The 27,051-nt window shown below is 32.4% G+C and overlaps 1 protein-coding gene across 1 annotated transcript in view; it reads right to left on the bottom strand.

Annotated features, from left to right (window-relative positions):
• Nucleotides 1-26,757, bottom strand: part of LOC128168983 (uncharacterized) — a 72,208-nt gene extending 45,451 nt beyond the window's left edge. Inside the window, exons 1-3 of the mRNA XM_052835149.1 lie at nucleotides 26,563-26,757; nucleotides 24,589-24,696; nucleotides 24,293-24,503 (exon numbers count right to left, since the gene is read on the bottom strand). Of these exons, the coding sequence (XP_052691109.1) occupies nucleotides 24,293-24,503; nucleotides 24,589-24,696; nucleotides 26,563-26,668 (425 nt within the window). The 5' untranslated portion in view covers nucleotides 26,669-26,757. The remainder of the gene's footprint in view (nucleotides 1-24,292; nucleotides 24,504-24,588; nucleotides 24,697-26,562) is intronic.
• Nucleotides 26,758-27,051: the final 294 nt, after the last annotated feature.

Genomic DNA, 27,051 nt, shown 5'->3' on the forward strand with positions numbered 1-27,051 from the left:
TTGAACATAATATCGGCAAAAGTGAGTCAATTAGAAATGAGTTTGACGTAGATACTCAAATATCAAAAGTATTTCTGTGCACTTTTAAATGTATTTAAGGTGCTGCATGAATTTCCATGTCTTAGTTACACACGTTACACATGCCTTATCCTGTTTTTACAATTGGCCTTGATATATATGGAAAGAAAAATATATGTTTGAGTACATTTCAAATCCAGACTTTTAAATTTTACTGATTTCATGTTTGCATTATTACTGAACAAAAAGCAAATGCAAATCCAACTTATTTTTTCATTAAGATTGTATACTATTGTATACTGGATACTATTGGATAAAATGTAGCAAGCCCTGTCAGTATCCTTACTATGGATCAAAGTGTGGTCAACTGTGTTCTTGTGAGGAAGAAATTTGTGATCACATATTAAGTGGATGTAAAAGTTGCAAGTATATCAATGCCATTTGCAGCAGATGTTGAACTTTGCATCAAACGCTTTGTTTTCTACCTAGGAGTTATAACAAAGTAACTGTTTAGTTGGAGGACAAGTTCAGCAAACACACGTACCACATTTTTAATACAATTTTGTTTATAGTGAAGAAAAAAATTCCCAATTCAACTTTAATGTATTAGAAAAAAAACCTTAACAGACATAAAAAGATTATAAAAAATGCAATAATATAGCTTTATATAATAATAAGAATCTTCTGAGATAAGTCATCAACCTTGGTCGGGTCATTTTCCTGAAAATTTCCTTAAAAAACCCTGAGGTATATAGTAGTGTTTATACATGCACACTGTCTTTTATTATGTAAGGAGTGTTTTTTTCTAATATGATGAGAAAAAAAAAACATAAGGTGCTTGTAGACTGTGTTAAATGGTAAAAATTACAAGAGCAATGTGATACTTAACAAAATACTAACATATTGATTTGATTATGGGTATGTATTTCTTTTTAACGAGCATAAACTAATATTAATACATGCTACGATACAAAATAAGGCAAATGATTATCAAATGTTGATTCATTCATTTCATGTGCAAATTTGTAGAAATTTATAAAGCATGGTTTTTTGGTATTTGATATGATTTTTTTACAACGTCATTTTCAATATTGACAGTTCCATCCACCGAAAAGAATGTGAAAGAGTTGAGATGGCACATAAGTTAAAAAAAAATTAAACAAGAATAGAATTCCTGGGTCCCCCGCCGGTCAAGCAGTATACTAGTATCGACCAATGCTGATTTAGGAACTTGACCAAGGTATTAGTGGTATAAACATTTGGTATAAATTTCATGTAAATCCGTAAAATGTGTAGGCATGAGAGCGCTTACAAGGTGAATTTTGGGATAAAACGGAGTCATTATTGTGGTCAAAGTCCCATAACTCCAACAAAAAGTATCGACCAATGCTGATTTTCAATCTTGACCAAAGTATTTGTGGTATAAACATTTGGTATAAATTTAATGAAAATCCGTCAAAATTTGTAGGCATGAGAGCGCTTATAAGGTCAATTTTTGGATAAAACGGAGATATTATTGTGGTCAAAGTCCCATAACTCCAACAAAAAGTATCGATAAATGCTGATTTTCGATCTTGACCAAAGCATTAGTGGTATAAACATTTGGTATAAATTTAATGAAGATCCGTTAAAAGTTGTAGGCATGAGAGCGCTTACAAAAACGTGTGACGGACGGACACACGGACGGACGGACGCCCGGCATTTCAATGTCCCCGCTTTGCGTTGCAGCGGGGGACAAAAATTATTTCAGACATGAAACAAATATCCCTTTACTGCTCTCTGATGCGAATTTAATGCTACACGTAGCTGAATTTGTTATTCACTTTGATCATAAAATACTCGTAACTAGTTTGTCGAACTCATTCTTTAAATAGTCACTGATATTACAATAACAGACGTATATTTTTATACTTAAATCTAGACCTAGTGTAACGATTGTGCTTTTACTGTTTTAGACAATTTGTTATTGACCTCCGCTGATCATTTTTATTTGATAAATTAAAAAACACTGTTTGAAACAAATCAATATGCTACCGGAATTTTACAGACATGAAAATATTTAATGGTGTGTCTGCCACACGGGGAAGAAAACACCGGCGAATGACATTGCATGTACATTACAAACTAGATGCTGTCATTAGACAGTAATACCCGCACCAAGTGTTTGCCCCTAAATAACACTGATTTGTAACAGTTTAATTAAAAATGAAGGCCACATGCAAACTCCGGTAATACATTTAAAAATTATAATTTTCATAACTGAAGGGTGAGATCCCTTCCCATTTGATAATACACATGAGCAGCACTTTATGTGCAATTTGGGGTTGAACTGTTTGCAGTGAATTTTCAGTTAATCAATAATCTTAACATTTCATGTCATAGAAAGTATAACGGTCTATATAATTATTACAAACAAAATTAAAAATTAAATTATGCCCCCTCCCCGTGGCGGTTGCCGGTTTTAGATTTGCTTCTGTGTGCATACATATGTACATCACCGTGTGTACAGATTTGGAGAAGGGGTGGGAGTGAGGGGTCCAGACCCCCCCCCCATTAAAATTCATTTATATCAATTGTAAAATTACCAAAAATACACCTTGGACCCCAATGCCATTACAGACATGTAAACGCTCTAACCCACTGCGCTTCAATGTTAGGTAACATTATTTATGGGGTAAATATTTAATTAATATTTAATATACTTTATTGTTTATCTCAATAGGAAGTATACATTACAATATGCAGGTGTCCTGCACCATCTTAAAGCTGTTATTTACCTAATAAAATGGTGCAAGTGGATTTGAAGAATAGGTCTTAAACATACATGCATGTTACAAATAACTGATCTTTGTCTGAAGTTACGTACACAACACAGGTCTGCAGGTATCATTTGCGGGTACTAGTTTTACCCAGCTCTTCGATTAGATGGGTTCGCGTGTATACATACATGTCGGTGTTTTCCATATGCAGAAAAGGATTAGTTAAAGATCAGCTAAAGGAATTCATTATTGTGTTTTAATTGGATTATCATTATGATGTTGACCAATATAGGTAAGCATATTACATGTAGCAGCAGTATCACAATAAAATGAGATGCCAGCATATATAAGTTCTACTTTCACTTTTTAAACGTGATCTCCCTTTGACAGCATACTGTATCATCATCTTTTAATATTTAGATAAGCTTATCATCGTTACCTATTCTATCGCATTTGTAAAGTTTCTGTCATTTTAGTTGCAAAAGTTATTTTTTTCATTTGTCAGACTTGCACTATTGAGTTGAACCCATCTTGACCATGTATAAACAATTTCTTATTAAATTTGTGTATTACATGTAAGTAAGTGTACTAGACACTTAATTATCATTTTTATATGAGTTATAATAGGAAGGAAGGAGTATTTCTTTATTAATGTATTATAATGCATCAAATACAATGTAGGCCATGACCTTATGGGACTAGCTGTTCTGACCCCACGAAACAGGAAAATACAAAATATCTTCTAATGTCATTATGATGCATCAAACGGTGTAAAGTATTTTAATGACCCCCAGGTGTTGTCTTTAACTTGCTTTGCCCGAGTAAGTGCATAGGAGAGTTGATTAAAATCAACTCCCAATAATATAAAAGTATTTTATCTTATTCATATGTTACAGTAGTGTTTGATCCATGTGGGTAATTCCTAGCCTAATGATGTCACTGCTTTGTTTAAGAGACTTTGCATTTGCCCCAAATAGGCGAATACACATGCATATAACATTTTGTTTATAAATCTTAAAATTTGAATTAAGCAATTTCAAAATGTTAATGTGCATCAGGAGAGAAAAAGCAATCAAGAAATATTTTAAAAATTTGCTACTGCACACATGTAAGAATGTATTAAGAAGACTGAATATAAAGAACCAGGTAAGATTGGGGGGGGGGGGATAAATGTGGAGTATAAACATTTATAAATTGAATCATTTATTGTTATTAATTTTAACTTGTCAATGAATACTAGTTATTGATCCCAAGGTAGAAATATGACCTCTGATCGTATCTCAATAGATCATTTGTCAATTATGCAAGGTGTAATGTAATTTTGTTTAAGAATAACATTTTTTACCAGTTGTTAAAAGTTTTTAGACACCCAAATTTTATTTTGATTTAATAGATCATTCGACAATTAAGGGGGGGGGGGGGTATATTTGAGTTTGTTTGGGGGTGGGGGTTCCAAATTAAGTCATATATATGACAATTTTTTAATGTAATTTAAAACTAGATGCTGTCATTAGACAGTAATACCCGCACCATGTGTTTGCCCCTAAATAACACTGTTTTGTATCAGTTTAATTAAAAATGAAGGATATATGCAAGCTGCGGTAATACAATTAAAATTTATAATTTTCATAACTGAAGGATGAGATCCCTTCCCATTTGATAATACACATCGTGACATGAGCAGCACTTTATGTGCAATCTGGGGTTGAACTGTTTACAGTTTATTTTCAGTTAATCAATAATCTTATCATTTTATGTCATAGAAAGTATAATGGTCTACATAATTATTACAAACAAAATTAAAAAGTAAATTATGCCCCCTCCCCGTGGCAGTTGCCGGTTTTAGATTTGCTTCTGTGTGCCTACATGAACATCATCGTGTGCACAGATTTAGAGAAGGGGTGGGAGTGAGGGGTCCAGACCCCCCCCCCCCCCCCCATGAAAATTCATTTATATCAATTGTAAATTTACAAAAAATACACCTTGGACCCCAATGCCATTACAGACATGTAAACGCTCTAACCCACTGCGCTTCAATGTTAGGTAACATTATTTAGGAGGTAAATATTTAATTAATATTTAATATACTTTATTGTTTATCTCAATAGGAAGTATACATTACAATATGCAGGTGTCCTGCACCACCTTAAAGCTGTTATTTACCTAATAAAATAGTGCAAGTGGATTTGAAGAATAGGTCATAAAAATACATGCATGTTACAAATGAATGATCTTTGTCTGAAGTTACGTACACAACACAGGTCTGCATGTCTCATTAGCGGGTACTAGTTTTACCCAGCTCTTCGATTAGATGGGTTCACGTGTATATATACATGGGTGTTGCTAAAACGCGGAACGGAAAATGGAACGGAAAGCGGAACGGAAGGGAAAACGGAAAATCTTATCTAATGTTATTTACCTCATAGATTTGTTAATCATGCTAAAACGATATACTTTATGTACCTTTTTAATTTTTTTTGAAAGATTAGCAATATTAGATTATTTATTCAAGAATATTTATTTCCTCAAAATTAACAGTACATGCATTGACCACTATATTCTGTCCCAAAATATCCTCGATTCACTTTTTGCTGTATATTTATATATACCTCAGGGTTCAAGCGATTCTCTTTTAGAAGCATTAAACATTCTCATTATTCTTTTTTTAAAACGTCCTCTCTAGCTTATCAGCTGGTATAAATACACGGCTAAAAATAAAGAAGTCTACGGGGTTTTGCATTTCAACAGACCCGGATGATAGTGTTGAAAAATTGTGCAAGGTCTTCTGAGTCACTTCCAAATGGAGAAAAGATGTCAAAATTTTCCATTATAAATCGTCCAAATGTGCTGCATGAATATTTTGGGATCGACAGACTATAGTCCCAATATATTATCGGAAAATCAAACCAGGCAACGTCTAGAGCTCTCTATTCGGATCATATGTATCTAGCTGCTGGAATAAACAACTGCTTAGTAATGCAAACGTAAACAAAATTGCATTGCTAAAAATACTAATTCACAAATTACTAGTTTCACAAATTACCGGGTATTTTAATGTTTACTGTATTTTAATTTTTAATGCCGTCAGTCCTACAGTTTTTTTTCTACCATCTCAATGATACTGTATCGTCTGTATGATAAAAGATCGTCTAGAACACCAACATTTCAATTTTGATGTAAGTATATACATGTACATCATATTTGAAATATAAAAATACTCAAAACACGCATAAAACGCTTTCACTAACTGCGTACGTTACGCTGATATGCCAGCAATACCATATAAGAAAAATAAGTAAAAAGTTATAGCTAATTTGCTCGTTTAATCATGTTAATGTTTCACAATTCGTATATATTTTATTTTTCCGTTTCCGTACTCAACTAAAGCCGAATGAATACAATGCTATAATTGATAGACATTCATATGAATATTAATAAGATAACAACGTGTTGATAATCATTCATTAGATATAAATAAAAGATACAAAGTAAATCGTTTCTGGCCAGTCTATACCCTTTTTAAGCGATAAACGTGATGATATTTTCCATTCCGTTCTGCTTTCCGTTCCGTTTTCCGTTCCGCGTTTTAGCAACACCCATACATGCATGTCTGTGTTTTCCGTATGCAGAAAAGGAGTAGTTAAGATCAGCTGAAGGAATTCATTATTGTGTTTTAATTGGATTATCATTATGATGTTGACCAATTTAGGTAAGCATATTACATGTAGTAGCAGTAGCACAATATAATGAGATGCCAGCATACATATATGTTCTACTTTCACTTTCTAAATGTGACCTCCCTTTGACAGCATAGTGTATCATCATCTTTTAATATTTAAATAAGCTTATCATCGTTATCTATCCTATCGCATTTGTAAAATTTCTGTCATTTTAGTTGCAAAAGTTATTTTTTTTCATTTGTCAGACTGCATGCAGTATTGAGTTGACCCCATATTGACCCTGTATAAACAATTTCTTATTAAATTTGTGTATTACATGTAAGTAGGTGTAGACACTTATCATTTTTATATGAGTTATAATAGGAAGGGAGGAGTATTTCTTTCTTAATGTATTATGATGCATTAAAAACAATGTAGGTCATGGCCTTTATGGGACTGTTCTGACCCCACGAAACAGGAAAATACAAAATATCTTCTAATGTCATTATGATGCATCAAATGGTGTAAAGTACATTAATGACCCCCAGGTGTTGTCTTTAACCCCCCCCCCCCCCCCTGCCTTTATGAAATAGGAAATGATATGATACACTGTATTTTTTGTTAACTTCTGAGATCTGAGATCCTCATGCCTAAACCATATAATTTATTTTTGCTCTTTGTGTCATTGCGCATAAAATTGTATGTAGATTATGCCCCCTTGGAGACACCCTGACATTTTAGAACTAAAAATAATGATGTATTTTATCTTATTCATATGTTATACAGTAGTGTTTGATCCATATGGGTAAATCCTAGCCTAATGATGTCACTGCTTTGTTTAGAAGACTTTACAATTGCCCCAAATAGGCGAATACACATGGAAGTAATGCATATAACATTTTGTTTATAAATCTTAAAAATTGAATTAAGCAATTTCCAAAATGTAAATGTGAATCACGAGAGAAAAAGCAATCAAGAATCAAGATGATTTAAAATTTACTACTGTACACATGTAAGAATGTATTAAGAAGACTGAATCTTTATAACCAGGTTAGATTGGGGAGGGGGGGGGGTGAATGTGGAGTATAAACATTTATAATTTGAATCGTTTATTGTTATTAATTTTAACTTGTCAATGAATACTACTTATTGATCCCAAGGTAGAAACACTGTAAATTCCTTATATTACGCGAGTACTTAATTCCGCGATCCCGCTGGTTTGTATCAAATCGCGAGAATATAAAATCGCGAACGCTTAACTTTCTCCTTAATTTCTTTTAGTTTTCAACTCTCAGAAAATAATGGCGATATTTTAAAATCCGCGAGGGATGCTTCTCGCGATTTTACGCGGATATTAATTCCTCGCGTTTAATTAGGAATTTACAGTATGACCTCTGATCATATCTCAATAGATCATTTGTCAATTATGCAAGGTGTAAATAATTTTTTTTTAAGAATAACATTTTTTACCAGTTTATAAAAGTTTTTAGACACCCAAATTATATTTTGATTTTAATAGATCATTCGACAAGGGAGGGGGGGGGGGGCAGTTTATATTTGAGTTTGTTTGGGAGTGGGGGTTCCAAGTCATATATTTGACAATGTTTTAATGTAATTTAAAATGAGACTAAGCCATACTACAGTCATGAACATGAATAGTATAGAACAAAACACAAACTAATACATGTACATGTATATATACATAGGAAGTATTAGAAAACAGATGATTGATCTATATGTGGGTTCTTAAATTGAATCATATATCATGTACATATTATATTATTGTTTCTTTGTTCAAGGCATTTAAGATGGTATGTAGGTCATGATCCCAAGTGCTCTTCCTGAAATTATTAAATATCATAAAAACCATTGAGATCCCCACCTTAATCCAAAGATATTATTCCTCCTTAGGTCATGCAGGCGCATCAGATCATTATGGCATGTAAGTCATGACCCTAAGGGGTCATCCTGACCCCCTTAGAATCAGAAATTGTCAGTTATCTTTAAATTATTGATGTTTGATGATCCTATCTCTATTTAATCCTTATTATTAAGTCTCTCGAATTAAATTTGGATACTAATTGTTTTGTACGGTTCTTAATACGGTACATGTATTATTATTCATCTTCTTTTTCTTCTTTCCTGCTCTGAACTTGTTTCTCAGAGATGGCTGAACAGAACTGTACAAAACTCTAGGATATGATAGGCCTGCATATCTAGTTGTGCACCATGGTTTGATTTTTCTCATTTTGGGTTAGACAACCACTTTTCGGGGGAGGGGGGTGTCAAAAGGGTGGGGGGTCTAACATTGAACCTTGTAGGAAGAATCGTAGACTCTATTGTAAATGGTAACTTGAAAACGGACAAAGATAATAATATAGGGTTTTCATAATCATATATTGGCTGTTACTGGCAATATATAGGGTTTATTAGATCTGACCCCTGGGGTCATCCCCACCCCCCAGGAATTTGAAATTACCATATATCTCAGAAACTGTTATAATCATGACCCCTAAACCATATATATTCATGTTTCTGATGTCAAGGAGCATCAAATGTTATGTAGGTCATGGGCCCTGTGGGTGGTCCTGATCCCCTCAAACAGCAAGTCCCTTAATATCTTCAAAACAGTTGAGATCCCCACCCTTAAACCATATATATTCTTGTTCCTTGTGTCAAGGGGCATCAAACGGTATGTAGGTCATGGGCCCCGGGGTGGTCATGACCCCCCTTGAACAGGAAGTGCCCTAATATCTCGAAAACGGTTGAGATCCCCACCCCTTAACCATATATATTCTTGATCCTTAAAGGGCATCAAAAGGTATGTACCGGTAGGTAATGGGCCTCAGGGTTAAATTTAATTTTTCAAAACTGTAATGCACATCTATGGAACAGTTCCTATCGTATCCCAAGATATGATGTGTCTATCCATTAAATCATAAAAGGAGTTCTAGGATCTATGTTTTTTTGAAGTGATAAACGTCAATTTTCTGCTACTTTTTGACTCCCTGGATGAAATTTAAATTTTGAATACCTTACTGCACATCTATAGAACAGTCCCTATCATATCCCAAGATATGATTGTATATCAATTAAATCATAAGAGGATCTCTTGGATCAATGTTTGTTTTTTGAGTGATAAACGTCAATTTTCTGCTACTATTTGACTCCCTGGATGAAATTTAAATTTTTAAAACCTTATTGCACATCTATAGGACATCCCAAATTATATCCCAAGAGATGACGTAGCTACTCCAAAAGTTGTAAGAGGAGTTCTTGGAACCATATTTTTTTTGCCAAAAAACGTCATTTTTTGTTGCCCACTGATCCCCTTAATAAAAAAAAAATTCTGGAACCTGATCACGCCTCAATATGACACCCCCAATCATATTCTAGAAGATCATTTGGCTACTGCCAAAAAAAAATGACGTTTTTGAAACCAGTTTTTTTGTAAAAAAAAAACACGTCATTTTTTAGCCATTAAATGACCCCCAGGACAAAATTGAAAATTCCGAAACCTTATTGCGCATCTATAGGATACCCTAAAACATATTCCAAAAGATGATTTGTCTATTGTTGAAATTGTAGGTGGAGTTCGAGGAAGAAGGTTTTTTGTGAAAAAACGTCATTTTTTACCAATTATTTGACCCCCAGGACTAACAGAGAATTTTTGAAACCTTTTTACAAAACAACATGATACCCCAAATCAAACTCCAAGAGTTCAGTTTGCTGGTTTATAAGATGTAGGAGCAGTTTGAGAAAGTAAAACGTGACAGACGGACGGACGGACGGAACAGGGTAACAACAATATACCCGAACTTTCTTTAGAAAGTGCGGGTATAATAAGACTAAGCCATACTACAGTCATGAACATGAATAGTATAGAACAAAACACAAACTATTACATGTATATATACATACATGTCGGAAGTATTACAAAACATAGATTGATCTATATCTGGGTTCTTAACGAGGCCGAGTACAGAACGAGTACGCACGCTTTCGCGCAGCGTTTCATTTGTATTGTGACGTCAACTTTTTGCTTGGTTGACGCCATGGCGTGATAGTTTCAACTGTAGATATTCAGCGAAATTTGTTGAAAATGGCTCGTTTTAATGAGTAAAATTAATGTTATATTGTGGAATAAACATAACTGTCTCGAAGTAAAAGCTATATTTGGGCTCGGGTCGAAAACCTGAAGAGGGTTCAGCAGACCTAACCCTCTGTCACGTTTTCTAACCCGCCTATATATAGCTTAATTCATATATTTCAAGACAGTAACCATGTATTTTATATTAATGACCCTTAATATGTGATGTTATATATTTTTGTATTACTTAAATATGTCTGAATGCTTTAATAATACTGTAAAGATCACATTTTCCGCCTTTCTCAAATAAAAAATAGCCATTATCTGACAAATCTGGGAAATTGGGCATACAAAAATCAACTTTGATAAGACCCCTGGCACAAACCAGGAGGTAAAAGGTTTTTTTTATTTGACCATTAGATGCCTTTTAGCAATAACTTTAATATGTAGAACAGAAAAAGAAATCCCTAGGGCAGAAGTTTAAAAAATGTGCAAAATTGAAACATTTCAAGCGAAATCCCATAGGGTCCTATGTTAAAGATTAACAAACTTTGAGGTGACCCCCTAAACAAACGGTGTGGTAAATGTTTTATTTTTTAATCTTAAAATAATAATTATATAAATAGAAATTCAGGTAAAAAATTTCATTAAAAAATCTAGGGCAGAACTAATTAGACCCGGCCTCGTTAAATTGAATCATATATCATGTACATATTATATTATTGTTTCTTTGTTCAAGGCATTTCAGATGGTATGTAGGTCATGATCCCAAGTGCTCTTCCTGAAATTATCAAATATCATAAAAACCATTGAGATCCCCACCTTAATCCAAAGATATTATTCCTCCTTAGGTCATGGCGCATCAGATCATTATGGCATGTAAGTCATGACCCTAACAGGTGTCAAAAGGGTGTGGGGTCTAACATTGAACCTTTGAGGAAGAATCGTAGACTCTATTTTAAATGATAACTTGAAAACGGACAAAGATAATAATATAGGGTTTTCATAATCATATATTGACTGTTAATGCCAATATATAGGGTTTATTAGATCTGACCCCTGGGGTCATCCCCACCCCCCAGGAATTTGAAATTACCATATATCTCAGAAACTGTTATAATCATGACCCCTAAACCATATATATTAATGTTTCTGATATCAAGGGGCATCAAATGTTATTCAGGTCATGGGCCCTGTGGGTGGTCCTGACCCCCTCAAACAGCAAGTCCATTAATATCTTCAAAACAGTTGAGATCCCCACCCTTAAACCATATATATTCTTGTTCCTTGTGTCAAGGGGCATCAACCGGTATGTAGGTCATGGGCCCCGGGGGTGGTCATGACCCCCCCCCTCGAACAGGAAGTACACGAATATCTCGAAAACGGTTGAGATTCCCACCCCTTAACCATATATATTCTTGATCCTTAAAGGGCATCAAAAGATATGTAGATAATGGGCCTCAAATTTTTCAAAACCGTAATGCACATCTACATTGATCTATGGAACAGTTCCTATCATATCCCAAGATATGACGTGTCTATCCATTAAATCATAAGAGAGGTTTTTGGATCTATGGTGTTTTTTGAGTGATAAACGTCAATTTTCTGCTACTATTTGACTCCCTGGATGAAATTTAGATTTTTAAAATCTTATTGCACATCTATAGGACAGCCCCAATTATATCCCAAGAGATGACGTAGCTACCCCAAAAGTTGTAAGAGGAGTTCTGGGAACCATACTTTTTTTTGCAAAAAACGTCATTATTTGTTGCCCACTGATCCCCTTAATATAAAAAAAAAATTCTGGAACCTGATCACCCTTCAATATGACACCCCCAATCATATTCTAGAAGATCATTTGGCTACTGCAAAAAGAAAATGACGTTTTTTTAACCAGTTTTTTTTTTGTAAAAAAACGCCATTTTTTAGCAATTAATTGACCCCCAGGACAAAATTGAAAATTCCGAAACCTTATTGCGCATCTATAGGATACCCTAAAACATATTCCAAGAGATGATTTGTCTACTGTTGAAAATGTAGGAGGAATTCGAGGAAGAAGGTTTTTTGTGAAAAAACGTCATTTTTTACCAATTATTTGATAATTATTTGACCCCCAGGACTACCAGAGAATTTTTGAAACCTTTTTACAAAACAACATTACATCCCAAATCAAACTCTAAGAGTAACAACAATATACCCGAATTTTCTTTAGAAAGTGCGCGCATAAAAATACTTCTAATAAGCCGTATTATAGATGATGTCTATGTGCATATATTCATCGATTATCAGTACAGTAATTAACTTTATTATTGTTCCCTTACTTTACATTGGAGATGCTGAAGAAGGGCCATGTAGCTGGTAAGGTTTTAGTCTGAGGATGGCCAGGTACATGCTTAAGTAAATGTAAGATGGAAATACATATAAACAGGGAATATTCGGTATGATTTCATTTTGAGAAGCCATCTCGTTGTCAAATCATTACTTGTTCAGTTAAAATAGACATGTTTTAAAGGTATTTATATTAAAGCTAATTTATGACAAGATGCAATGCATCCTAACAAATTACTGTTACTTTGCTATTTTTTTTATTAAAATTAGCGACTCAGAAGTAAGTGAAGTAATTTGTTCTTAGCTTGTATTTCATACATTTCAAAAGGTAAACACATTGTGTGTGTTTTTTTTTTTACCCTTTATCAAAATTTAAAGATACCCGTCTGGATGTTGTCCAAACACAGAATGAGATACAAAGAATACTATGTGCAAAGGTATGTGATACTTTGTGCTTTATGATAGATATTATAATCAAAGTACTGAAGAACTGACGGGAGTTGATTTTGTCGATGTTTGTTTATCTTAAAATCAATGATATGTTATTTGCATGACAAGTACATGTAGTTTCTAATTTGTATTTGAATTACGCACATTTTTATAATATGAATTTTTGGACTTTTCGACAAGAATGTCGATAAACCCTCATATGAATCGTCTTAAATAATATTTAGAGTAAAATTAATTAAATCAAACTATGTATCAGTAATACAAAATATTTCTCGAAAATTGAATGGATCCAAGCAATATTGAACTGTAGTCTCGTCCAACCAAACGCTCGGCTGACACCGTAAATCTCCGACAAACATTTACGGAGACAGCCGAGCGTCGAGTTGAACGAGACTATATTGAACTCTGGCGTAAGAATACATACGACTACGAAAAATATTTAAATTGTTCGTACCATTTAAAATCTGACTATTTTAAAGGTATATATATATATATATATATATATATATATATATATATATATATATATATATATATATATATATATATATAAGTTGCCGTGAAAAACAATGCTTAAGCATACATTACATCGAATTCATCAATCATTTTCAAGAACTAAGTCTTGTCAGCAGCGATGATTTGTGCTGAGGTCCAAACACTGTTTCACTTTTGGTTTGTCTGAGTAACTGCATAGGAGAGTTAATTTAAATCAACTCCCAAAAAGAAATGTAGCTCCTTAAGCGTACTTTTTTGCTTAAACAATGACAAAACAATTTAATTTAAACACATGGTCAACTACTAATAATGTGTCATTAAGTTGTTTAACTCGTCATTGTTGTTTATGTTTACTGTGCACATTGTTATTTCCGTTAATTGAAAAATAAATATATTTATCAATTTGAAAAAGAAATCCATTAAATTGCATTGTTAAACAACATTCTTAATTCAAACAAATTACCGAGAGGAACAGAATAGGGTAAAGTGGTGTCGGAAGCAAATTGAAAGTGGGGGGGGGGGGGGCTAGACTAACTCTCAGAAATCTTGACAAGCCAAAAAAAAGGTAATCCCCAAGATCATGAAAATCCTAATCCGGGGGGGGGGGGGGGGGGGGTATTCCTATAGTTACCTAAAAATAAAATCTTACCCCCCCCCTACTCCCCCCCCCCCCCCCTGTTCCGACGCCTATGGGGTAGTGGAAGATGTGTAACAGCAGGTTTGTGTAAAACGCTAGATAGTGAAAATAATCTTTTGACCTTGCACAAAATTATTTAATATTTCTCTATAATTTCTTTACGAAAGAATCAATTATCTCATACTTGTGGTGTATACTACTCGTACGATAACTCTTGTTTTATCGCAAGTGTGATGTTTTATTCATACTTCCGGTCCGAACTATTTTTGTCCCAGCCATTTTCAATAACGCTTTAGTGATCTAGTTTTTGAATTTTTCCGCGATAAGTGACTTTTTCACTTTTATAAATACAATTTATTTAAAATGGATTTTTTCAAAGATTTTGATAACAAATATGAAGATAAATTATAAGTTTGTAGTTAATAAATTAACTAGTGTTTCATAAAGTATATCCCGACGACGCAATGAAAACAGAATGCTTTGGTTAAAACGTAAGTGTTCATTTTCTAAAACTTTATAAAAACTTGTTCTCCTTTAAGTCAAAAAACAAGCATTTGCAACTGTGTGTATGTTTACCAACTTGTCATTCACACAGGAGTCTACGATTTTCCCAGAGGGTTTAATATTAGACCCCACACCCTTTACCCCCCCCCCCCCATCCTCCCCCAAACACAAATTAGTTGGCCAACCCCAAAGGAAAAAATTAAATCAATGTGCACAACCATATTTGCAGGTATGCGTGCATCATATTCTAGAGTTTGTACAATTCTGTTCAGCCATCTCCGGGAAACGCGATGGACAATTTTAGAGGAGAGAACAAAGCGAATGTAGAAGAACCGTACAAAAGCAATAGGTCTCCAAACTTCATTTGAGAGACTTTTTTTAATACACAAATGAATGACTTGAATTGTCAAGTTTGTTAACAAACACAAAGTTGCAAATACTCGATGGTTGTTAGTTTCTTTCCCAATATTTCCACCAAACAGCGTAGCGCAGTGGGTTAGAGAATTTACTACGGAATTTCATCTGTAAGTGATGGGTTCGAATCCCATTAATATGGTTAGATGACCCATACCACCGTAGAATGAATAAAAAATTGACATTTATTACAACTTATCGCTTCTAGGACCTCATGATGGGGCCTTATATACTAAGGGCAGAATGTGAAAAAAAAGTCTCGACTTCTTTATATGTGAAACAAAATTAAATGCAAAGTAATAGTGTCAAGACTTCCACTTGAATTACGAAATGCATGCTCCCTTTGTCAGGGATTCAGACGCTAGGACGGGGCCAATATGGTCAAATTGTGAAATCTATTAAATCTGAGGGCTAATTACATACATTCGGCGCGTCGTCGCGATCACGCAATAAACAGATTTTGTTTGTAAATTATATTATCATTTATATACTTTTATTATCATCGGCAACGATATTTCACTCTGCCTGAATGAGAAGTGAACAAGGATGGTAATTGAAGCACAAAGTAATCAATAATCCTGATATCAATGAGTTTGATTTAAATGAGACATTTGATGTTTTTTTCAATAGAAAACTATTGGAAACATTGAGTATATTAGAATGTAGAGATGGTGAATGAATAAGATAGAAAAATAAAACTGTTTTGATAGTGTGAAGTTTGTTTGTTTCATGTGAATAATACAATTTTACGTTTTTGAGTTCAAACTTCATGTTATTATCACATAATGTTTATAACACAAGTAATAAGCTTACCTCAAGAGCGTTGAAGGAGGGAAGCACAGTCGCTAGCTGATGTTACAAATATGTCTGGATGATGAGATAATTAAGTTCTCTGTACTCTAGTAATCATTGTAATACAGATAATTATAATATTATTAAAATAAATATATCAATGTCAGACATTTGTTTCCTATACGAGAAACGTAAAATTTATGATGATATGATATTATATATTATTCATGTCTCTATCTGAACAACCATCTACGCGGAGAAAGTGTACATTATCATAGATAAGTATTCGTTAATCATGTAAATTAATTATGATAAAAGAGAAGGGGTTCAAGCCTGGATAGGGGAACATTATATTATTTTATTACTCTGTGCGCATATGTGTAATAGTACCTTAGGTTAAATTGGCAAGAAGTTCTCACTTGATAAATAAATAAATACATATATATAACACAATATATTGCGAAAAGGAGCGGGAGAAATTAAAGTTATAGAAAATGTCTGTACAAGCAATGGGCCTTCTTGTTATAAAACCTTTATGATATTATTGTTCAGACGACTATTAGCTATGGAACGCCATAGCTGCCTTATGTGGCTATTTCGTTAGCTAATGGTGCTTTATTATATTACGCTGTGGTTATTTCATGTGAAGATAGTGCTTTATTACATGATAAGGGTGCCTTATTTTTTCAAGATGGCGCTTTATTATATGAAGATGGTGCTTTATTTCATGGATATATAATATTACTTCTTACAGTAAAAGCTGGAGACAAAACAATATTCTCGCATAAATACGATTAAAAATGCATAAATGCTTAATTAAACACAATTAAAATCTCAATTAGCTTTAATCAGAGATGGATAATTGAAAATAGTCATGCATTTATTTTTAAATGCATTTTTATTATAATTTTTATTTTTATTGTTTTCACAAAGATTGTCCACCTGGATAGTTTTGGATGAACTGCAGTAAGGCATGCCCATATCTTTTCTATGGTAACAATTGTAATCGTTCATGACCATGCAACGAAACAGAGTGTGATTTTAAGGACGGTTGCAGAAAAGGCAAGTAAAGTACGATAAGAAGGGGAATCGTGTACAATAAGGTAAACAAGTAAACAATCATTCCATTTTTTTTCGGTTTTTTTGTAATGACTTCTACCTTTATAACCAGACGTGCATTTAACCTCAAAATAAGAAAGAACCGCATTCGTTTGTTAATACATGTAGATACATCGACACCTCAAATTTAGATTATCCATACACAGTTAATGTTTTTAAAAATTGTAAAGCTATATACGAGTACGAAGAGAAAACAATAACATGGGCATGTGAGCAAGAATATACTTCTCTTAAAGCTGCTTGGTCACATTTTATATGACATTTTGTATACGCTTTTAAACGATGGTTATGCGTAGTATGGGTATAATGATAGACATTGCAGTAGTTTCCCGCTAATTAAGCCATACTTCAATCAAAAAACGTGTACAATTTATTTGTATATATTATAAAGCGATGAAATTAACACGCATTTAGAATACCGTACATTTCAAATTTACGTTAACTATTCTGGAAATTTATAATATGATTAAAAATAGTATATATATATATATATATATATATATATATATATATTGTTGCAGATACTAATAACACCACAATATAAAGTGTTACTTCAGTAGTACTAGGTAACATGAGTGATTTAAGCGTAGCGGAAGATGCTTGAAGAGATAGAGCTGTCATAGCCACAAAGGATTTGTTGAACATTTCTTTGATTTTTTTTCAGCAATTGTAGCTGTGTTATTTGTAGCAAACATTACACTGATTATTGTAGATAAACATTGGAGACGGATATAAATCACAAGTTCTGTGTATTTCCATTTTCTGTACAATATATCTGACGGCCAAATGTTCATAAATTCAATAGCTGTATTTTTGGTACAGTGACTACCCGTTAATACATGCTTTAGTTAAAGTTGTTGATAAAAGAGTCACTACGTGCTTTATTTGGATACAATAGTGCTGGTATTTTGAGCAATATTTGGACACGTGCCTTTTAATCAAGGTCAAAACCAATTAAAAGTAAAAGCCAAAAAGTTTGCACAGAAGAATTGAATCTCTTTTTCAGAATTAGAGAAAATGTCATGCTATTGACCTCACTTATTACATGTAACCTTGGTCAAATGTCCCAATTAGGTATCCTCATGACGGTCATATACTACAATTATATGTCCATGCATGTAAAGGTGAATTGTCTGTGGTTCCTTTTGCTATGAAATGTTTAACCCAAAATCGAAAAGTATGTGTCTCATGTGATATACAAGAATGTGATAACAGTTTTAGAACCGGTGATATTGAGAAAACAGGTTAAACTTTTTATTAAAACCATAAAAATGTGTTCTGTATTAGAAAAAAAGAACAAATTAGTATATGGTTAATTTTGAAATCAGCAGACTGCTGTTAAAGATTGTACGTTATTTGTGTATTTTGTTTTAGTTTTGGTTTAATTATTATAATGTTAAGGTTGTTTAACAAGGGAATCTTATGATAAATATAATAAATTATATCATACACTAGACTCTTCAATTTGTCCCATCGGATACTGTGTTACAATGTAGTCCCCAACACCCATTTGACCCCAAACCAACTTGACATGCAGGCATATAAAAAAAAAACAATGTTTATTAAGGGTAAACAATTTCAAAGAACTAAGTATGTAACATAGGAAAGTTTCTGCACCATGCCTCAAAATAACTTAACTTAATGCTTAACATTATATCAAACAACTGTTGTAGTTAATGTATTGTGTTGTGCATTTATAATCCATGAAAATTATTATTAAACTACATTATTTGTTACTTATACTATTATGCAGATTGTTCAATTTATTACGCTGTATTGTAGATATTTTCTATAAAACATTTATCGGCAATAAGATGTTTATCAAACGCAATTAAACCAACTTTGTATTAAGATAATTTTACAACACATGTATTCAAATTAGCAGTTTTAACATTTTTTTTTCTTACGGAAGACACATATTTGTACAATGCGCAGGTACATGATATATCTACAGAATTTCATGATTTATTTATAATTATAAGACGGTACTTTCGTCGAGTACATGGTCTATCCATTGGAATATTTATATAGTATTTATATACAGTATTTCATGATTTATTTATAATTATAAGACGGTACTTTTGTCGAGTACATGGTCTATCAATTGGAATATTTATTCATCACATAACTACATGTATAGTCATAGCTTCAACACAAATCAAAATACAGTGTACGCATGTTAATTATTCTCAGCGGAGGTCCAAGTTCTTTTGCATTTAAAACCCAAACATACACCTCCTTCATAAACGCAACTTAGACCCGGATAAATATTTACGTAACTTAGTTAGTAGGACTAAACTAAAATAAGCCCAAATCTAAGTGTTTTCTCTTTGAGAAACGGGCCTCAGAAATAACAACATTTACATCCACATATTTTGAGTTTATACGTATTTTGATCCCGAGGCTTCCCTATTTTTAGAAGCACAGCATGTCCTGAAATACCTGTACCATCATAAAATAGAGAGGTATTATCATATAAAGACAAAGTATCTGCATAAAATCGAAAAATTCCGCATATACAAAATATGATGATGAACAATTACATGTATTAGCATGTAACGTTGAAGTATAATTATATAACGTGTAAGTATCAGTATATATAATTATATACATGTAATAAGGAAGTATCATTCATTTCATAAGGCAGTTGAAACGATATATATTTAACACTTTTTAAAGTTATTTCATTTTCGTTACAACATCTTGAAATAGAAACAAAGTGTATATTTGAATGTATTGGATTGCGTGCTGATACTTAATACAACTTTATTAAGCATGCAAACATATTCAGCATATGAGGCAAGATTAGTCAAAAGCCGCACAAAAGTTAACTTAAGTTTGTAATTTTTCAGTCTATTGCAGCAAGGAATGTCTGCAACATATAATCACTCGTTCAATGATCATTCCCTCTCACTCCTCTGATACATCCTGCTAACTAATTACTTTTTTTTATTTTTATTTAAACAAATGGTCAATTATCTTGAGCGCTATGATGAGCACGAAAGAATCCTAGCAAACACAGCGGGTATCTCAATTCATTCTAAGTGATAATTTTTCCCTTGTCACAGAGATAAAAAGTCAATCTCATTCTAATCAAAAGTCACTTATACCAAATTATTAAGAACAACATTGAGCAGATTATATAACAAACAGTCAATAACAATTAAGAACAAAATTGAGCACACTATCTAAAAAATGACCTTAAAATATCAGTCGTCAACATACAAAGCTTTTTGTAAACTTTGACTTTCCGCTCTTTCGGGGTTATCACGTAGTGTTGTATTCGATTTACTTTTGTACACATACGTTATTTCTGCGCTTTTATCACCATTTCTATAACTTTCAATTAAAGGGACTTCAACAGGTTTTTGCTCATTTACTGCATTTTCTGTATTGGCTTCGGTTGCTGCAATTTTTTCCTCGTTTGAGACTGTCATTAAAAGAAACATGAGATTATAAAAATAAAACTATCAAATAGACAGGGCAATTAACGTATGGTGCTTTATGCACTTTAATTACAAGGTACCTGTTTCTTCAGTTGGTGTATTTCTTCCGATATTCATTTTCGAACATTCCCGGAGACCTATAAAACATTCATGTTATTGAATTGTTCCACCAGACTAGAAATATTATGTATCCTTTCGAGGTGAAAAAGTCTAGAATGACATATGTTTCTATATTCATTTTTGTAAATATAATTTTCTGAAAGACAAAATTAATAAAAAACGTCGATAGCAAGAAATGTATAGACAATACTGTTATTTACGGAATTTCTGTACATGTGTAAATGTAAATTGAACAAGAAATCGATCGCAACAATCACATATCGAAAGAAAGCAAACATATATTTCTTATACATTTTAAAACAAACTTTAATGAATTATCAAGAAAAACATATTGTGTCAAATAGTCAAAGGTTCGGTGCATAACCGCACACCAGCAGATTGCCGGTTACATGTATATGATATTAGTGAAAAAAATAGATTTGCTTAATTTTGAACATCTAGTTGAACTGTAGGATTTGTTATAAATTATGGTAATGTACTTACGTGACCATTTACGCCAGGTGAGTAAAGTCAAACAGCAAGTCAACAATAACAATACTATTACTGTCACAGTTACCTCCGTTGGGAAGTTCTGTTCTTTTTCACTACTACAACAAACATATTTTTTTAATACCACTGAATATTACTATTAATGGAATGGATGAATGGTAAACACTCAAGTTATTAGGAACCAATCGTTCAGTATTATGGGGTGATAATTTTTGTCGGGGCGTGGGCAAATGGTAGAATATATCTCTTATAATAATAATTACAATTTCTAGCAATTGTACGATTTATATTAAGATATTGACACATGTGATTTTCATATGTTTTAATTATGAACCCTGCATTCGCCCTAACTACATTTTATTAGCGTTTGTTGGAATGTACATTACAAAATCTATTCGTAGTGTTATCACAGACAATGACACTAAATATATAAATATCATTGATGAAAATGCCGGTTTAAGAAAACATTTTATTTTTAAGATATTAATCGAAACCTTGAAAATTCACAAAAATATGTATTGAGTGGAACGATGAATGGGATTAAAAATGATATGCTATGTACATGATGATAGTTAGTTTTACTTAGTACATTACACCACAACCAAGATTGCAAGCATCTCACTTATTTGATAAAGACATCCTCTAATCAAAACCAAAGGCATATCAGTCCCTGAAGTAGATTAAACAATACATCTGGACCATATAGCCCCCCCCCCCCCTACTTAAATAAAGAAAACTTGATGCAATTATTTGTATAAAGTCTGTATAGACTTTCAGATTTAACTAAAATAATATTCCAAGGTCAATGCAAATCCTTTACAGTTGTAAATAAATGGTGAAAAGAGAATTCAGCTTATATAAAATATTTGGTTTACCATTTATTTTATATCTAATGATACGTTGTTAATTATTACTCTATATAAGAATTCAAAAGTGCTTAATGCATATTTTGAATTTAATATTTAATATTTTTTAGATTAAAGAGACTTGGACACGATTGGACTTAACATTTTCAAATTTTATTTTTTTAATTTTGAAATTCAATGTTTTTAATCGTAAATATAGAAGTTTATAATACTGTGTCAAAATTTAAAAGTAAAATATAAAGTTACAATTCTTTGCTTTGTAACCAAAGCTCGAATATAGTGATTTTTAAATATGTGTTGTATTGGTGTACGTTTCAGTCAAATGTGTCTTTCCTTTGTTGATAATAGTCTTTATAAAGATATTGAATAAGCTTAAATTGGTTTTTACATGTCATTTTGTCTACGAAATGGTAATTCTATACATTACATTTTTGTAAACAACTATTAGACTCGATCTCCGTTTACATAACAATCATTTCTTGCCTTTGTATCTCGCTTGTAACTTGACTTTAACATTCAATATTATGGTCAATGATTTAAAATGCGTCAGTTAACCATTTTATACATAAAAAATAAAACTGTTGATCTTAAATCGTGTTCAAGTCCCTTTAAACGAGGCATTCTTGGGGTACATTTGCTATTTTTGTACCACTGCAGTTTAATGAGGGTCATTACTTATACAAGTCTTCAAAGGAGTTCATAAGACTATGTTTAAGTGACTTTAGATAAAGCAAATCTTTCAGGGGTACCATTAGGATATCAACATATATCATTGGTATGTACTATGAGGTAAATTGTATGGGGTTTATTTGGCGTAAAAAACCCCGCACCACTAATTTAAATTTTATAAGAAAGAGTGAATAAGGATTCGGTTAAAATCACAAAGGTTTGATATCACCCTAACAATTGACTTTTACAAGACAATAAAACAAGTCTTACAAGTACACGTGTACAGAATGGCTCGTCTTTTGTGAAGACTCAGCAGTATAAGGCTATAGGAGAAACTAGACTATTGAAGGCTCAAAAATACCTACATGTATTAACATCTATACCTTTCACTCATACCTAAACGTGTTTTCAAAGTCAATGCATACGTTCTACCAACAATTACTCTTTATGTTAAAAATGAGTAAAAAAGAACCAATAATAAACCAAACAATATATGAACTTTTTTTTAGAAGAAGAACTAATATTAATTCAAAATAATTGCTTACTTTTCTACTCAAAGTATAAGCCAGTCTAGGCAAAGTTGATAAAATATATTTTAGTTTAAGGATTTTATGTGTGTACCTTTTACTTAGACACTGAATTAGGATTTGCTGAATACTTACTTCATCACCAAAGGAGTCTAATCGAGACTGAGAGCATTTTACAAACTGCCTAATATTGGAACAGGGGTCATTAAGATCATTAACACTAGGTACGTTTTGGCTAAAAACAGGGTTAAGAAATACTCTTATTTAAAATCTAATGCACATTTACTATATGGTCAAAAGACTTCGCCTACAACAAATGACCAGCTCACCCTAAAGATATGATTTTCACAGTTATGATTACATATAAGGTTTCTTTACTTAACCTATATATCATTTATTAGGATTGAGTTTGTCTATCAAATATGCGGTACAGTTAAAAAAATAAAATATAAAACATTTTACTTTTTTACTGAGAAGAGGCAGTTTATGTTTTTAGTCTACAATGGTCGTCCAAGGGACGTTGAAAGACACGACCACCAAAGTTATACAAAAGAAAGTCACCTTGCTGAGTCAGAACACTTACAATCTAATAACTAAAAACTAAAGATATCATTATAAAATCTCAAAACCCTCGAATCAAATTACTCAATTACTACATGAAATAGCTCAATAAACTCAAATTCCATTTTAGAAAATTATGACTCTAAAAATCGATTATATAAAATCTAAAAAAAAAAAGATTGCGCTATCGAAAGCCGAATAAGATTAAAAATGAATTATTGAGAATGAAGGAAAATCAAAATCAATATCAGTATAACTCTAGTAAAAGTAGTTATTGAAAATTCTTGATTTTTTTTAATCCTGGTGATTTGTTAGTTAAGTTACTGCAATGTAATTATTAGGTACATACCTTGCAGGATGATAACCGCTATCCGCCTTCGTTATGGGCACATCAGTAACCTTGTTAACGTTCCTCGATATGTTTACTTTAGAACAGCAAGTTGCATCACGTTTGCCTCTCTTGGCATTGCAACAGGATTCAGATTTTCCAGTTGGAGTTGTGCTCTCTATATTAGTTTGGTGTGTTTGTGGCTTTGCCATTGGTTCAATACATGTATTATCTAAAATGAATTTCAAGTTATGTTATGAAAAAGAAACAAACTTGTATAGTGCAAAATATCATATCATCCATTTAAAAGGTCTTACATCTTATAGAATCAGCAGACTGATACTTGAAAGGACATTCTGAGCAAGGTTTGTTGTAATCTTCTACGACTCGTCCTACCCCTCTGTTGAACACAGCACAGCAGTTTCCTTGAAAATAAAAATAAATAAATAAATAAAACAACATGATCACTTTCTTAAACATATCATAGCTGTGAACAAGAGTAACAGTTAACGAACACCTTTGAATAATTCGTCATCAAGGCAAATCCTTGTTATTGATGTCTATGCAATTCCAAACCAAGAATACTCTTTTAAAAGAGAATTAAATTGAAAGAATTCCTAAAATTTCTTCCCAACTTCACACACTTGCCTAATCGCGCTCTTTATGCTCAATGAATTATGTGTATACATGTATTGTAAGAGTTCTGTCCACCCTTTTCAGAATCCGTTAAATTATATAATAATTATAAAAGCTGAAATTTATAAAAAAATTAAACAAAACGTATAATTGTAAATTAAGCACATTCTTCCGATAATTTTGGTTTGTGTGATGATTACAGAGTTTACTATGTTTTATACCTAGTGCATCTATAAACACTGTTATTTTTTTTTTTTTTTGCTTTGTCAAATACGTTGTTAAATTGATAAAGATAAAAACAATTTGCTTAGTTCGTGCTTCGAAAGTGCTTATTGTTCTGCCTTGTCAAGCTAGATAAACAAACGATTACTTCTTGTTCGAGAATTCAAGATTTAAGCTCATTAAATAAAGTGTTGCCCGAGAACTAAACTAGATTTGTTTCACCAGAACGTCTAATTGAAAATGCACAGACAAAACTGCCTTGTATTTCAATGGGATTTGTTTTATCAATATTCACAGGACGAAGCTCTGTCATTCAGTGAAATTAAAGATGACATAAAAAACATAGCTTTGCTAAATATTCAGTTACCAGTATTTTTCAGTCATCCATTGGATACCATTTTCCTATGGTTAATGTTTTTTTTTACTTGAAAGCATTAATGAATAAGTAGAGATAGTGGACATAGCTGAGTTTCTGTTACCTATCCCAGTAATTTGATACGGCTGTAGCTTTAGTTGTTTACCATAATTTAACCACATAAATGTGTTTGGGTAATGCAATTATCTGTCTACTGGAAGGTAGAACGTCTGCTTTTACATTTTCCTGTATGATACCTTAAATCACGAACTGCAAAATACATGGTATTGAAAGTTTAGCTTGTGGTTAGTTAAAAATGTAGTTTTGCTTGCTATGTTTTGGTATTCTTTCTTGATTGCAAAAAGGAATGAACGAATAATATTATCTTATCTTGTTGTAGAGAGACAGAAAAGGAGAAAGATAATACAGTAATTAAGATTATTTTTCTTACTTTATGAAAAGATCTAACCATTGAATGGACAACTTCATTAAAGCAATTTCCATTTACAATGTCATGCATATGAATCCATACAATATTAATGTTTAATAAAAAAAAAACCTATGTTTTATTTGAATATGTTTTGATTACAATTTTTTTAATACTGTGGACTCTTTTTTCGTGGGGATCAATGTTCGCGGGAAGCAAAAAATTCATGGTTTGTGGCGACGCATTTTTTCGTTGGTAGCAAATTCTTTTTCGTAGATAAATCTTAAACAAATGCATGTATATACGTTCGTTGGGAATTAAATATGTTGGTAAGAGATACCCACGAATGCCATCAAAATTGGTCTCCAACGAACAATGCAGATTCCACAGTATATGGGTTGAAAAGTAATATTTGATAAGATGTTAACCTAAGAATAACGGTCAAATATGATTAGGCCTGCATTGACAGATAGCAACAAGTTTTAAGTTATTATTTTTAATCTCAATGCAAGATAAAACTATATTTACAATTTTCGAAACACTTATATATTTCCATGTTTAACGTGAAACAGTTTTTTCGAGAAAAAAAGGCCTAATGACACAAAATTACACTTAAATGAAATTTAATAAATGTATTGTACATGCACCCACCTGTTATTAGACCTCTTGGAGCACATACTTCCACAAGTTTATCTTCATATCTAACACAATGGTACACTAATGGGTCTTCATTACATGGTGAGTATGTGTCACACATTTTTTCCCGTGACCTCCCTTCAATATCCGTTTCATTTCTTGGACAATTTTCTACTGGTTCAAGTGTTGCAAATGTTCCATGACATATATCACTCTGAATGAGATGAAAAGTGCATGTAATAAATATATTTAGCTATTCAAACTTGATCGTTCTTCTAATATACAATATCATTAGGTAAGTGATACAAAAAATAGTTTAAATTATGCTTTAGTACCACTCCTGCATGTAGCGCACATAATTATACGGGGGAGGGAGGATAACTTCATTTCTTTGATTAAACTTTGCATCTGTTCTTATTCAAGTATTTTCATTCTTGAATTATTGAATCATTGGTTGTTTTTTTAATTGTTTATATAAAAACCAAATCAAATCAAATTTCTATT

This window comes from Crassostrea angulata, unplaced genomic scaffold, assembly GCF_025612915.1.
Source record: "Crassostrea angulata isolate pt1a10 unplaced genomic scaffold, ASM2561291v2 HiC_scaffold_75, whole genome shotgun sequence".
Taxonomy (NCBI): Eukaryota; Metazoa; Mollusca; class Bivalvia; order Ostreida; family Ostreidae; genus Magallana; species Magallana angulata.